The 13,512-nt window shown below is 41.2% G+C and overlaps 2 protein-coding genes across 2 annotated transcripts; one reads left to right on the plus strand and one right to left on the minus strand.

Annotated features, from left to right (window-relative positions):
* Positions 1-5,745: 5,745 nt before the first annotated feature.
* Positions 5,746-6,957, minus strand: LOC122655197 (protein SMAX1-LIKE 4-like). The gene is given in 5 exon segments (XM_043849412.1): positions 5,746-6,086; positions 6,089-6,182; positions 6,184-6,489; positions 6,492-6,860; positions 6,862-6,957. Coding segments are annotated over 5 exon segments (1,206 nt in total).
* Positions 6,958-7,982: 1,025 nt separating this feature from the next.
* Positions 7,983-9,347, plus strand: LOC122655198. The gene has a single exon (XM_043849413.1). The coding sequence runs from the start codon at positions 7,983-7,985 to the stop codon at positions 9,345-9,347; it is 1,365 nt and encodes a 454-aa protein (XP_043705348.1).
* The last annotated feature ends 4,165 nt before the right edge of the window (positions 9,348-13,512 follow it).

Here is a 13,512-nt window from a genome sequence, read left to right on the forward strand (position 1 = left end):
GCCAGAGAAGCCGCCACCGCGAAACTAGTTCCTGATCCCAATGCACCAGCAACTGTAGGCCAGATCAATGACTTATAGCAACAAATCCTCCATGACCAACAACTCTTCCACGACTACCTGAGGCAGTGTGCAACATCCCACCGTCGTAGGATGGATCCCTGGTGGGAGCAAAGCCTTAGGAGGTTACCTCTCAGGGGTGATAGGTCGAGAGGCGCACTGCATAAACAGGGGATCCTCCCAAAGATTCTAAGAGAATAATAGACCTCCCAAAGAAGGTCGATCGTGGGAGAACACCATCGTACCGATCTGTGGTTGGTGTTCCAAAGTCGACTTGGGGGAAGTTATGCACCAGGGCGGAGTCCATCCTATAGAGAAGAAGAAAGCCCCTCGCATTCACGTCAAGGTTCATCGTGATGTGACCCTATACCATCCCTCCAACATTCAAGACGAGAGGGGACTTCCAGGAGAGAACGAGAACGAGGTCGCAGCGAATGGCGAGCCAGACGTGAGGGACAGTCACAGGATGAGGAGCTAGACAAGAGACTCCGAGATTTGGATGAGAAGTTGGAAGGGTTGAAGAAGCAGACCAAGGGTGAGACACACTCGATCCCTGGACAGCATCCATTCTCGATAGAGATCTTGGTAGCCTCACTCCCATCCAGGTTTAGGTTACCCACCTGTGAACTCTACAATGGTACCATGGACCCCAACGACCATATCAACTACTTCAATGGGATGATGACCCTATATGGGGGACCGGACGTGGTCTCCTGCAGAGCATTCCCTGCATCCCTCAAAGGTGCAGCCACTTCATGGTTCTCCAAACTACGATCAAGGTCAATAGGTTCATTTGCAGAGTTATGTGAACAGTTCGTGACCCGTTTCCAGAGCAGTGTCAAACAAAAGAAGACCACGGTCAATCTACTGAATGTGATACAGAACCCTGGGGAGTCCCTAAGGGAGTATGTCACAGGTTCACCAAGGAATCCCGGAGGTCCGAGACTTAGATGATCGACCAAGCATGCAGCCTTGGTCAGGGTATCGTGGACCTTAACTTGATCAAGGACCTGGCATGTCATGAGACTAAGACCATGAAGGAGCTCCCGGAGCGGTGTAACGATCGCCAACATGGCCGAGGTACTACAGGCCCTAAGAAGGGAATTGAAGCCAAGCCACAGGATACCAAGAGGTCGGCATCGGATGACCGCAAAGAAAGCAAGAGGTCGAGGTCCGAGGTCCAAGGTCAAGGATTGGGTAAGGATGTGTCTGTGGCTGAATTGGGTTAGTAAAAAAAAAAAAAAAAGCCACGACCAAGGGCCGTAGACGACAGGCCATGGACATAGACAAAGTTCGAGGTCTAAGGTTGAAGTTCGCGAGGGGTCGAGGTTAAGGTTCGAGTAAGGACGTGTCTATGGATGAAGACCAATTCGACAAAAAAAAAGAAGAAGAGAAGGGCCGTAGGCGATAGGCCATGGACATGGACGAGGTCGGAGTTCACGAGGGTTTGAGGTCTGAGGTCCGAGGTCCAAAGTTGAGGTTCACGAGGGGTCGAGGTTAAGATTCGAGTAAGGACGTGTCTATGGCTGAAGACCAATTCGACAAAAAAAAAAAAGAAAAAGAGAAGGGCCGTAGGCGACAGGCCATGGATATGGACGAGGTTCGAGGTTGGAGTTCGCGAGGGTTCGAGGTCCGAGGTCAGAAGTTGAGGTTCGCGAGGGGTCGAGGTCAAGATTCAAGTAAGGACGTGTCTATGGCCGAAGACCAAATCTACCCAAAAAAAAAATAAATAATAAGAAGAGAAGGGCCGTAGACGATACGCCAGAGACCATGCCTCGGAACTCGAGCATCCGAGGAAGCACCACCAAGAAGAATAGCAGAGCTAGATCGCCGTGAGTAGCAAAGAACTAAGAGTAGCAACAAAGTCACCAGTAGTAGCAGTAACAGTAGTAGCAGTAGCGTAGTCAAATGTCAACCATGGTACATAGTATATCGCATTACAGTTTTCAAGGATAATTTGAAATTTTATTTAAAGTAAATAGTTGATTTTAGATATACCCGTCTACTCCTACTACTCAATGCCACCAAGGCCCGTTGGCCACCAAGGTCCGTAGACCAACCAAGGTCCGTAGACCACCAAGGCCCATTGGCCACCAAGGTTCAGAGACCACCAAGGTCCGTAGACCATCTAAGGTCCATCGACCACCAAGGTCCACCCAAGGTCCGTCGACCAACCAAAGTCTGTAGACCATCCAAGGTCTGTAGACCACCAAGGTCCGGGACCACTAAGGTCCGTAGACCACCCAAGGTCCGTAGACCATCCAAGGTCGGTCGACCACCAAGGTCCACCCAAGGTCCGTCGACCAACTAAGGTCCGTAGACCATCCAAGGTCTCAGAGACCACCAAGGCCCATTGGCCACCAAGGTCCGTCGACCACCAAGGTTCGTAGACCACCCAAGGTCCATCAACCACCAAGGTTCGTAGACCACCAAGATCCATAAGACCACCCAAGGTCCGTAGACCATCTAAGGTCCGTAGACTACCAAGGTCCGTAGAGCAACCCAGGTCCGTAGACCACCAAGGTCCGTAGACAATCCAAGGTCCGTAGACCACCCAAGTCCATAGACCACCAAGGTCCGTAGACCAACCCAGGTCCGTAGACCAATCAAGGTCCATAGACCATCCAAGGTCCGTAGATCACCAAGGCGCAATGCCACCTAAAGACAAACATTTGGGGGGCACCAAAAAAGCAAATGCCAAATGCATACATGGAAGAAGGTTCTAAGGAAGAAAAGTGAAAGTCTAAAAGTAAGAGAGAGAAGAGCAAAAAAGTGAAAGGATGAAAAAGTGAAAAAGGAAGAGAGCGATGGAGAAGATATATCTGCACAAAGAAAAGTAAAAAGAAATGGTGTAAGAGGAGAGGCTTGAACTCACAACCTCTCCCACTTCACCAAGTGATTCGTAGGCATACCCTCCAATGAGCACAAATTTGCAACAAACCCCCTGAGAATACGGGATCTACTCTCTTTGACCCAAGAGAGTGGGGGGCAAATGATAAACCCAGATTCATGAAGACCAATTGGAGGCGGCCACGTGTCTGGTCCAAGGAGGTGGACCGTAACGGGACCAAAGGAGTAACTAGCACGAGCGCGGACCACCCGCACCCTTGGGGTATGGCCTCCCTTGGGCACCAACCCCTTGGGGGGATGACCTCTATTGGGCACCAACCCCTTGGGGGACGACCTCTCTTGGGGGCCAACCTTCCTTGGGATGCAGACTTCCATGCATACGCCGACGTGGACTTCAGACACACGTGGATACAGGCACCGACATGGATCCTGATAGGAGACCAACACCATCGTTACTGTTCGTTGTCAACTGGACGTACGCCTCCTCAAGAACTCTAGAACACCGCCTATCAATCGTATGTGGGTCCCAGATGGACATAAACACTAAGCACCATATCGGCGACATATTAACATCTATCCGCTGAGAACGACAACCCAACCGGGACACTACATCTCACGGAAGACAACCAATCATGGAGGAACCCGCTACCGGGGACTCTATCAACTACGAAGGCCACTCTACATCAACGGGACTCTCCACACCGCCATACTCTTCTATAAAAGAGAAGGTACTCTACCCCCAAAAACCCATCTTGAATTCTATCTATCATCTGTTTGCTCAGAGAGATCTAACTTAGGCATCGGAGAGTCCTAGGCAGAACCACACCGTTCTCCTTTGTCACCTTGGTCCTTTTGTAGGTTACGGCACTCGAGAGAGACCGAACGATTTCTTGACGCAATTGCTAAAAACAAATTTGAAACCAAAGAACATTCGGCCATGGAGCCATGGTTTCGGCCATGGCGATGCCAAAATAGGAAATTTTTTTATCGGCTAAATTGATCCACACACAACAATAATAAAATTAATAATCAGTAACCACATTGATCAATCATGATCGTGCTCGATACCATTGAAAGAATAAAACAAGCGGAATATTCATGGAGATCAATGAACATACAAAAATTACGGGAGGTGTTCTTGGGTACCTGGATCCATGGTTGTGAAAGTGAATTCTTGACGATCCTTATCGCATACCTAACCGTGTTGGTCGGTCACCCTCTTCCACACAACTTTAGGTTTTCTTAGGTTAGTCACTTAATGGGCTAAATCCCAACCATTACCATTAAGGCAGACTCCCATTCTTATTTGTTTTAAAACCAACTGGAAAAGAAAGTATTGGATCTATCGATTCATATTGGTATCAATCTTCCACCGATACATTTGATTCGATATCGATCCAATCCAATGGGTTTTGTCTTGATTCGACTTTATGGGCTGTACCGGGTGACTTATTCCTACCTTTTTAATTAAGATCCATTAATAATGGTCTCTCATTATAAGGTCAAGACCATGACCCCTTTCCTTTTAGTAAATCACCCTAATGTCATATATGAACATTAGGCTTGACACCAACACCTGACCCCTTAATTCTCCCCTCTTGGCCTAAGAAGATCAAGATTGGGATTGGAAGTTGGAACTAAATATCACTTGTATGTATCTTTGCGATTTCTATTCATCTTGGGTTTTAAAACATAGAGTACATAAAAACAATTACTGTATTTGTGCTAATTCATTGAATAAGTCTGCTTTGTAGTTTATACAGATCTGTTTGAATAAGTCTGTTTTAGTTTATACGAATCGTGATGTTATGTCGCATGACCTGGTTCTAGTTAAGTTCAATTCTATCTTAATCTAATGTCAAGATACTAGTCTTTGGATGGTAATCACCTAAGTCTTTGAGCTTAAGCGTGGGAAGGATTGGTAGTTTTACATTTTAACTTTGAGCTTAAGCTGTGAGAAAAATTGGTAGTTTTACATTTTAAGCGATGTGTTTCTTGTCTTGCTAGGGGGTGTCCGTAAGGTTTGAAGGCCTCTCGACTAGAATCCTTCATTGGCTCTTCTTTGTTGGACCTAGCCATCCAAGTCCTAATCTCAACCTAGCTGTTGTTGGTCTTACCCCAGGGTAGGTTGGGCAGTTTATTCATTTGAGTATTTTTTTTTTAAAGGTAATTATGTTGCTTATTGATTCAAAATTGGAGATACAATCAGCACAACAGGTGAGACTGTCTGGTTCTTCCTTAGGAGTGAAAGGTTTTGTTTTTGGCACTAGAGATGTGTTTGGAGAGAGAGATACCTTTGAGTCAAGGGCACTACAAGAATGAAAAAAAGAAAAGAAAAGATTAAATCTAATGCAAAAAAGGAATTTAAAAAAAAGAAAGAAGAATCTCTAAATTTTCCAGTCAATACAGATATGGTAAATGAATTTCATATATAGTAACTAATGCTCTGTTTTTATTTTTCTATTTATTGTGGGTACTGTATTTTATTCACATTTGGTGATTATCAAAAGAAAATTTCTTCCAGATCTATTCTAAAGAAGGGAAAGTGCAAACTCAAATGGCAAATAAACTTGTGGTTTAGCTGAAAATAAACAATTAGATCAATAAGTAAATGAACAAATAGAATGTATAAATAAAAATATAAAATAAAGAAACCAGATCGAATTTAATAAGTGGACCCTCTTTGAGAAGGTAAAATTAGAAGATATTTGGAAAAAATAAAAAAAAATCAAAAAATCAAAACAATGAATATTAGAAACACAAATCCAAGCAAAAATTCAAGGATTTCATTATAAATCTAAAACTTAATGCATTTGAGTGAAGCTATTGATGGTTGGCTTAGTTGGAAGCATGGAGGCTCAAACCCAATCCACCCGAAGGAACAGAGACAGCTTGAAAATTCCATTGAGTCTCAAGAGAGAGTTGCTTCATCTGGCACCTCATGTAGGTTTGATAATTTGCAATGGCCATTAACCATACCTTACTGTTTGAGCAGCTATAGTCTGAGAGCAACCTTCCTATCTCTGCAACCAGATGATCAGTAGCATTATAACTACATACTTCTGCTGAGAATCCTCCCTCTTTCTCACCAACACCACCTTTAACTACCCATTTGAGATCTCCAGCATAGATGATTGCTCCCACCTCCGTTACAAGAGAACCCACCTTCCTTCTCAAGTCGCAACCTTCATCTCCATATCCTCTCTCTTCATGAACCTCAAAGAGACAGAGGATAAGCGGAATTTAATAAAGTGGGCCAATCTTAATTCGTCAGTGTACCTCGCTTCTTTCCACTTTCCCCATGAGCTCTGCAACCAGTCCTTTAGTAGTTGAAACGGAGTCCCCAACAATCACTGTATTCCTTCTTTTCTTCCTCATCAGAACCTCCAAAACCAACCTGAAATCCTCCTTTTCACTGGCTGCATCAGTGAAGATGGAACTTAAAGGCTTCTTTGGAGTAGAAAAGAGAAGTGGGTTTTGCTCAAAATAGCAGTTCAACAAATGGGTCTGCCAGAAACTCCTGTGGTTGCTAATCTCTCTATGAGTTTCAATAGGAGGAGAACAAGTAGAAGAGAGAATCCCCCACTAGAGCTGCTATAGCATTGAAAAACAGAACAAGCTGAAACGTCCTCTAGGTTGTTCTTCACAGTTGTACTGGAGAATCCAGCTTCTCTCATTACCCTACTAACACTAGGGTCATCTAAAATGGATATAATGAGCTGCTCTAGTGCTACCTTAATGGCAAGGAGAGGTTGTTGTTGCTGCTGTTCTATGCAACCCCTCCTCTGGTGTGCTTGAGCTCTCTTCAGTGCTGCAATGAGAGCATTTGAGAGAGAAGGTTGGCCTTGAAGGAAAGGACCAGGTGTTGTTGGAAGTGTATTGAGAGCCACATTGAAGCAAAGTTCAAGATCTCTGCATTGCTTCTGATGAGAAGTTGAATGTGGATGAGACTTTGAGACAAGCCCTCTTTAAGAGACTGCACCTTGGACTCAATAAGGTGGCAGCCTCATTACAGCTTGACACCAGCACCCTACCCCTTAATTCTCCCATCTTGGCCTAAGAAGATCAAGATTGGGATTGGAAGTTGGAACTAAATATCACTTGTATGTATCTTTGCGATTTCTATTCATCTTGGGTTTTAAAGCATAGAGTACAGAGAAACAATTCTGTATTAAATCAATTATATACAAAGAAACACCAAAAACAGATATAGAATCCAGCCACTGGTTCAAACTTTGAAAATTTTCGGGTGCGCAACCTTAAATAAAGAGATTCACTATTTCTTCCCCTATGCTATGTTTCTGCTATATTTTACATACAGTTATTTCTCATTGGGTGTCATTTGTCCATCTGTAGTTCCATAAAACCATCCAAAACAAACAGATAAAAATTGGAACAGAAATCCAAAAATCCCAAACAAACAAACAAAATGAAACCATTTAAGATTTTATGTCTATTTTTTGCACTTGTTTTACGTTCTTAACGTCCACTTGTTTTACGTTCTTAATGTCTTTAATTCTCTTAAAGACAACTTGTTAAAGATTCCAAATCTTTAGAATCTTGTCATCTGGTCTCATTTAGATTTTATATGATACCATTCTCTTGTAATAGGTTTTGTGAGGTGGTTAGGCTACAATCAAATGGATAGGAGTTGGATTCATAGATCACGAGATCGTATATTCCATGCGGGTGATCAATACGAAGCTGGTGTAAATGGTTTCCTGGACTTTGCTTTTACCACAGTACCCATAGGGGAGAAGATTTCATGCCCGTGTATAATTTGCATTAATCGACGACTGGGAACACGAGATGAAGTGTTTAAGCACTTGATAGTTGATGGAATTATGGCTGGCTATACGGTGTGGAGTTCCCATGGGGAAGTTATACCTTCAAATACCACAATAATAGAAAACATTGTGGTTGATGAAGAAGATGAAGAAGATGAAGAGATTGTTAACATAAATGACATACTTTAAGATGTGTTTCCTGGTGAAGCCTTAGAAGGAGCTGGTGGTAGTAGCACAAGTGGACACATAGAGGGAATAGGAAATGAGTCAGAAAAATTGGATAGATTGATGCAAGAAGCAGAAAAGGCATTGTATCCAGAATGCAACGAGTTCACAAAATTATCATTTACTGTTGCACTATATCACATAAAGTGCCTATGCAGTTGGAGTGACAAGTCCTTCTCTATGTTGTTGGATTTATTGAAGAAAGCACTACCACAAAATAATACCTTGTCGAATTCTTTATATGAAGCAAAGAAGATGCTTAAAGATTTGAAACTCAGTTACAACAAGATCGATGCATGCCCCAACGATTGTATGCTATATTGGAAAGATGCATCTAATGAAAAGTCTTGTCTCAAATGTGGGGCATCAAGATATACACCCAAATCCAAAGCTCCAGCAAAAACATTACGCCACTTTCCTCTGATACCAAGGCTTCAAAGATTATATAAGTCATCAGTAACATCATCTGAAATGAGATGGCATAAAGATGGACGTATAGATGATGGAAAAATACGTCATCCTGCAGATGCAGAAGCATGGAAGGATTTTGACAGACTGCATCCAACTTTTAGTGCGGATCCCCAAAATGTTAGGTTGGGGCTTTCAAGTGATGGATTTAATCCTTTTAATGATCTTAAGAATTCATATAGCATTTGGCCTGTTATTGTGGTGCCATATAATCTGCCACCATGGAAGTGCATGAAACAAACATCGTTCATATTGACATTACTAATTCCAGGTAAAAATCAGCCTGGAAATGATATAGATGTTTATTTACAACCTTTAATTGATGAATTAAAATTATTGTGGGATGGTGTTGACACCTATGATTCATTGAAGAAAGAGTCATTCCATTTACGTGCCTGCCTCTTATGGACAATCAACGACTTTCCTGCATATGCCAATCTTTCAGGCTGGAGCACCAAGGGTGCATTGGCGTGCCCTTGTTGCAACAAAGAGACCATGTCAACTTGGTTGAAACACAGCCATAAGCAATGTTACTTAGGCCATCGTCGATTCCTAGAAGGAAATCATAAATTTCAATTGGATAAGAGAGGTTTCAATGGTTGTGTTGAGTTTGGGGTAGCACCACAGCCCCTTTCAGGCATTGCTTCGCTATCTCAAATGGAAGGTGTAGAATTTCCTGCATTTGGTAAGGGATCTGATAAGAATGATACCGGTAAACGAAACAGAGTTGGAGGTCGAACTGAACTACCTTTTAATTGGAAGAAGAGAAGTGTATTCTTTGAGTTGCCATATTGGAAGCATAATCTACTCCGTCATAATCTGGATGTCATGCATATAGAAAAGAATGTGTGTGACAACATCATTGGTACACTGTTGGAATTAAAAGATAGATCAAAGGATAAGTTGGAGGGCCGACTAGATTTGCAAGACATGAACATTAGACCATCTTTGCATCCGTAGAGGATAGAGGGGAGCACTAAAGTGATTATACCTCCAGCAAGCTATACAATGTCTAAGGTAGAAAAAGAACAGTTTTGCAAAGCTTTAGATGGTTTGAAGGTGCCTGATGGGTATTCTGGAAATCTATCACGTTGTGTGAAAGTTACTGAAAGGGGTATGTCTGGAATGAAGAGCCATGATTGTCATGTTTTAATGCAACAACTCCTTCCTCTATCAATACGGGTACATCCAACGAAGAATGTTAAGTTGGTGTTGTTGTCATTGTGCGCTTTCTTTCGATGTGTATGTGCGAAAGTTGCTAAAACCGAAGATTTGAACCAACTTGAAGCCAGTATTGCAGAAACCCTATGCAATCTAGAGAGGATCTTCCCTCCTACATTCTTTGATGTTATGGTTCATCTAATGGTTCATTTACCACGGGAGATATTATTGGGTGGACCCGTCCACTATAGGTGGATGTATCCTTTTGAAAGGTTAGTCATTAATTTCCTTGCTGCAAGTTCACATGTTTGTTTTATCTTTTACATTTTTGTTCCCATGTACTAATTATGCGTATCAATAGGTTCAACAAGACCCTCAAGGATTACATGCGTAATGCAAGACACCCAGAAGGGTCTATTGCAGAGGGATACATTGCAAATGAATGTTTGCAATTTTGTGCTCCGCATATCAAAGGACTCGAGACCCGATTAACTCGTCCAAAGAGGAATGTTGATAACGAACATCTATAGGTAGAGCAACAACATTGGGTATTCTCATGCAAAGGTAGACCATTAGGGTGTGCTGCGATGGTGCGATTAGAGTGGCAAGAGATTGTACAAGCGCATCGATATGTTCTATTGCATTACGAACCCATTAATACATATCGAAAGTAAGTGTCATGATTAATGTTACTTCACTTCAAGTCTTTATTCCAACTTTAATAAGACTTCTCTAATTGTAAGCTCCATTTGGAAGAGCTAAAAGAGAACCTAGGCCATAGGGTTCGACAAGAACAAAGAGATAAGGTGCATGCAGAGCAATTCACAGAATGGTTTAGAAGTCATGTAAGCAGTATTAAATTTTTTTGCTTTAATCTATTTAATATTGAAAAAACATACATTTGATTATCTCCATAACAACTAATGTTGAATCAAATAGGTGGACAAGCTACGCGAAAGTGGAGAAATCATACCTCCCATTATTCAAAGGCTAGCCCAGGGTCCCAATCGGGAAGTAAAAAAGTATAAGGGGTACATATTGAATGGTATACGTTTCCACACCAAGGATTGTGAAGCTAATCGACGAACCCAAAATAGCGGGGTCTTAGTAACCGCAATAACATCAAGCAACCCTCGTCGTAGAGATACTCGACCTTGTGATGGAAATGTGCATTACTATGGTGTGTTAAAGGAAGTTGTTGAGATGGAATATTCAGCGGACCTAAAAGTAATGCTATTCCATTGTGATTGGGTTGAAACAAGCGATAGGGCAGTGTTCAAAGAACCTATTGGCTTTACACGGGTGAACTTCAATCATTTAATGCATATCGGTCGACATTTATCTGATGACCCATTTGTCTTTCCTAGCTAAGCAGAGCAAGTATTTTATGTGTCAGACCCCCTCAACAAAGGCTGGGCTATTGCTCTCAGTGCATCAGTGCGCGATGTGTTTGATACGAATGTTGTTGTGGAAGAATACTTTACTTAAGATTATCAACATATGAACATGCAGTCTAGGGATCTGAGACGAGTAAATATTGGTGGTGTTGATCTTAGTTGGGAAAGGACAGACTTAGAAGGAACAACAGTTGATGCAACTCTCCAATAATTATTTGATAATTATTTTGTGGATTGTATATCTTTTTATTATTATGACTTTTCAAGGCAAGGTGTTTATTGTGCTAAACTTTTATTTATTTATGTAAGTTCACAATTGATATATCTGATATACTTACTGTGATTGTGATCTTGTTCTAATGCAGGTTTAGGAGATGAATGAGCACCAGAGTTCCGGGGGCCCTAATATTAGCTCTGAGGGCCCTAGTATTAATTCTGAGGGCCATAGTTCGTCATCGTTATCTAGAAGTATAACTTTCATTTTCTAATTTTAAAAATATAATAATTATGCTAATTACTAAATGAATACCATTTTGCTTACTAATAATGTCATATTTTTTTTATTGTAGGGCGTAAGAGAGGCCATACAAGAGCCTTCCATGTCTATAATAGGCCAAGTACTGATAAAAAAGATATGCGGATAAATGATTTTGATGTTATAGTTGGTGATTACGAAGCTGAATTTGCCACATTCTGTGGCACTCTTGCTAGGACCCCAACACTACTACCGCTAGATTATCATGATTGGAGAGTGATTCCGAAGCATTACAAAGAAGATACATGGGATAGGATTAAGGTATGGTGATATCACATCTTATATGTATGTATAAAGGAACTAAGAATGCATAGATATATATGTTGTTATTGTTGATGAGTTTATACTTCTATCTACTAATTCAATATGTTTAATACGAAAAGTATAATGTGTTGGACTCAGCTCAACATGTTGTGTTAATGAGAATTGGCCACTCATGGCGGGATTACAAGGGAGAACTGAAAAAAATGACAGAGGAAAAATATCCTAATCTATTGATTGCCCCTCGCCCTATGAATCCTGTAGAAATTCCACAAACTCAGTGGGAGTACCTCCTTGGGAGGTGGACATCTTCACAATGGCAGGTAATATGATTTTTTTTAATGAATGTATTAACATAATTTCATTTGATTGAAATAATTATGATACATATTTTGCTTATGGGTTTTATGTATGATAGGATAAATCTAAAAAGAATAAAGAGAGTAGATCGAAACAAACTATGTCTCATACAGTCGGCGGGAGGAGCTTTGCACGGTGGTGAAGACATGCGGGTTGAAGACCCGGATGGCGAGGGACCTTCAGTACAATTATTTAAGAGAACCCATACAAGGAGAGATGGCAGCATCATAGATCAGTGCGAGAGAAATCATAGTAAGTATTCCAAAGTTGTTGTTTGATAGTAATCTCAACCCCTTTCATTCACTGTTGCTGTATTTTTTTAAAGCAATTCATTATCAAATTTTGGGACCCTATTTTTTTCCTTTTTCTCTTCTCAATTTGTGATGCTTGAGATTTTTCCGAGTGAGTCATCTATGTTCCTTTTTTGTGCATGTTTTTTTTCCTCCCTCTCTCTGTAGGTTCTTCCTTTCAGAGTTCTTTCTTGTCTCATATTTGTATGTCTTCGAGATCAATGAAATTTTTATGATTATTTAATAAAAAGAGAAGGAGAAATAGAGAAAGAGGGAGAGGAATGAGTACTAAGTATGGAATGTATGTTCTTTTCTATTCTGATGTTAACCTATTTTACATTGGTTTGTAGAACAAGATTGATGAGAAATTGGAGGAACAACCCCCAGAAATGAGAGAAATGAAACCTGTCCAAGACAAAGCGTTTGTGGCAGTGGTCGGCCCAGATTCAAGTGGCCGAGTGTTTGGTCAAGGCTTAGGTGTAAAGCCGACTACTTTTGGCACCACACCCATAAATATTGAGGCAAGACGACAGCAAGAAGAAGCGCAAAGAGAATTACGAGAATTGAGGGAAGAGCTTAGAACTGTGAGAGAAGAATTGACAGAAATGGGCACTTTGAAAGAAAAGTTGGTAGAAATGGATACTTTGAAAGAAAGGTTGACAGAAATGGATGCAATGAAGCGCCAAATAGAAATTATCACCCAAGGGCTCTTGGGTAGAGGTAGTTCACAGTGTTCAGTTAACTTATGTAAGTTACAAATTATTAAATTTTATTGGTTTGTTTATCTTAAGTATTATATATATTAATCTTGATCACATATTAATTTGAACAGCTGATAATTGAGGCCGTTGCATAAGCTGGCTTAGATTTTGACAGTCTATCTGTACAGGTAAACTTTCAGGCCCTCTTTCTTACATCCATCAATTCTATGTTAGGTTGAGACTAAAAATATGTCACAAGTAAAGATTGCAGGACAAATCCTTAGGAGCCAGAATAGAGAGATCTGAAATAACTTGAAACTGAGGAATCTGATGGGGTTGTAATCTAGGTTGGAGGACAATATGGAATAGGGAAATAAACCGTCAAAATATGGTTCCAATCCAATGGTTGGATCTGAAGTT

The sequence above is a fragment of the Telopea speciosissima genome, chromosome 3, assembly GCF_018873765.1.
Source record: "Telopea speciosissima isolate NSW1024214 ecotype Mountain lineage chromosome 3, Tspe_v1, whole genome shotgun sequence".
In the NCBI taxonomy this organism is placed as follows: domain Eukaryota; kingdom Viridiplantae; phylum Streptophyta; class Magnoliopsida; order Proteales; family Proteaceae; genus Telopea; species Telopea speciosissima.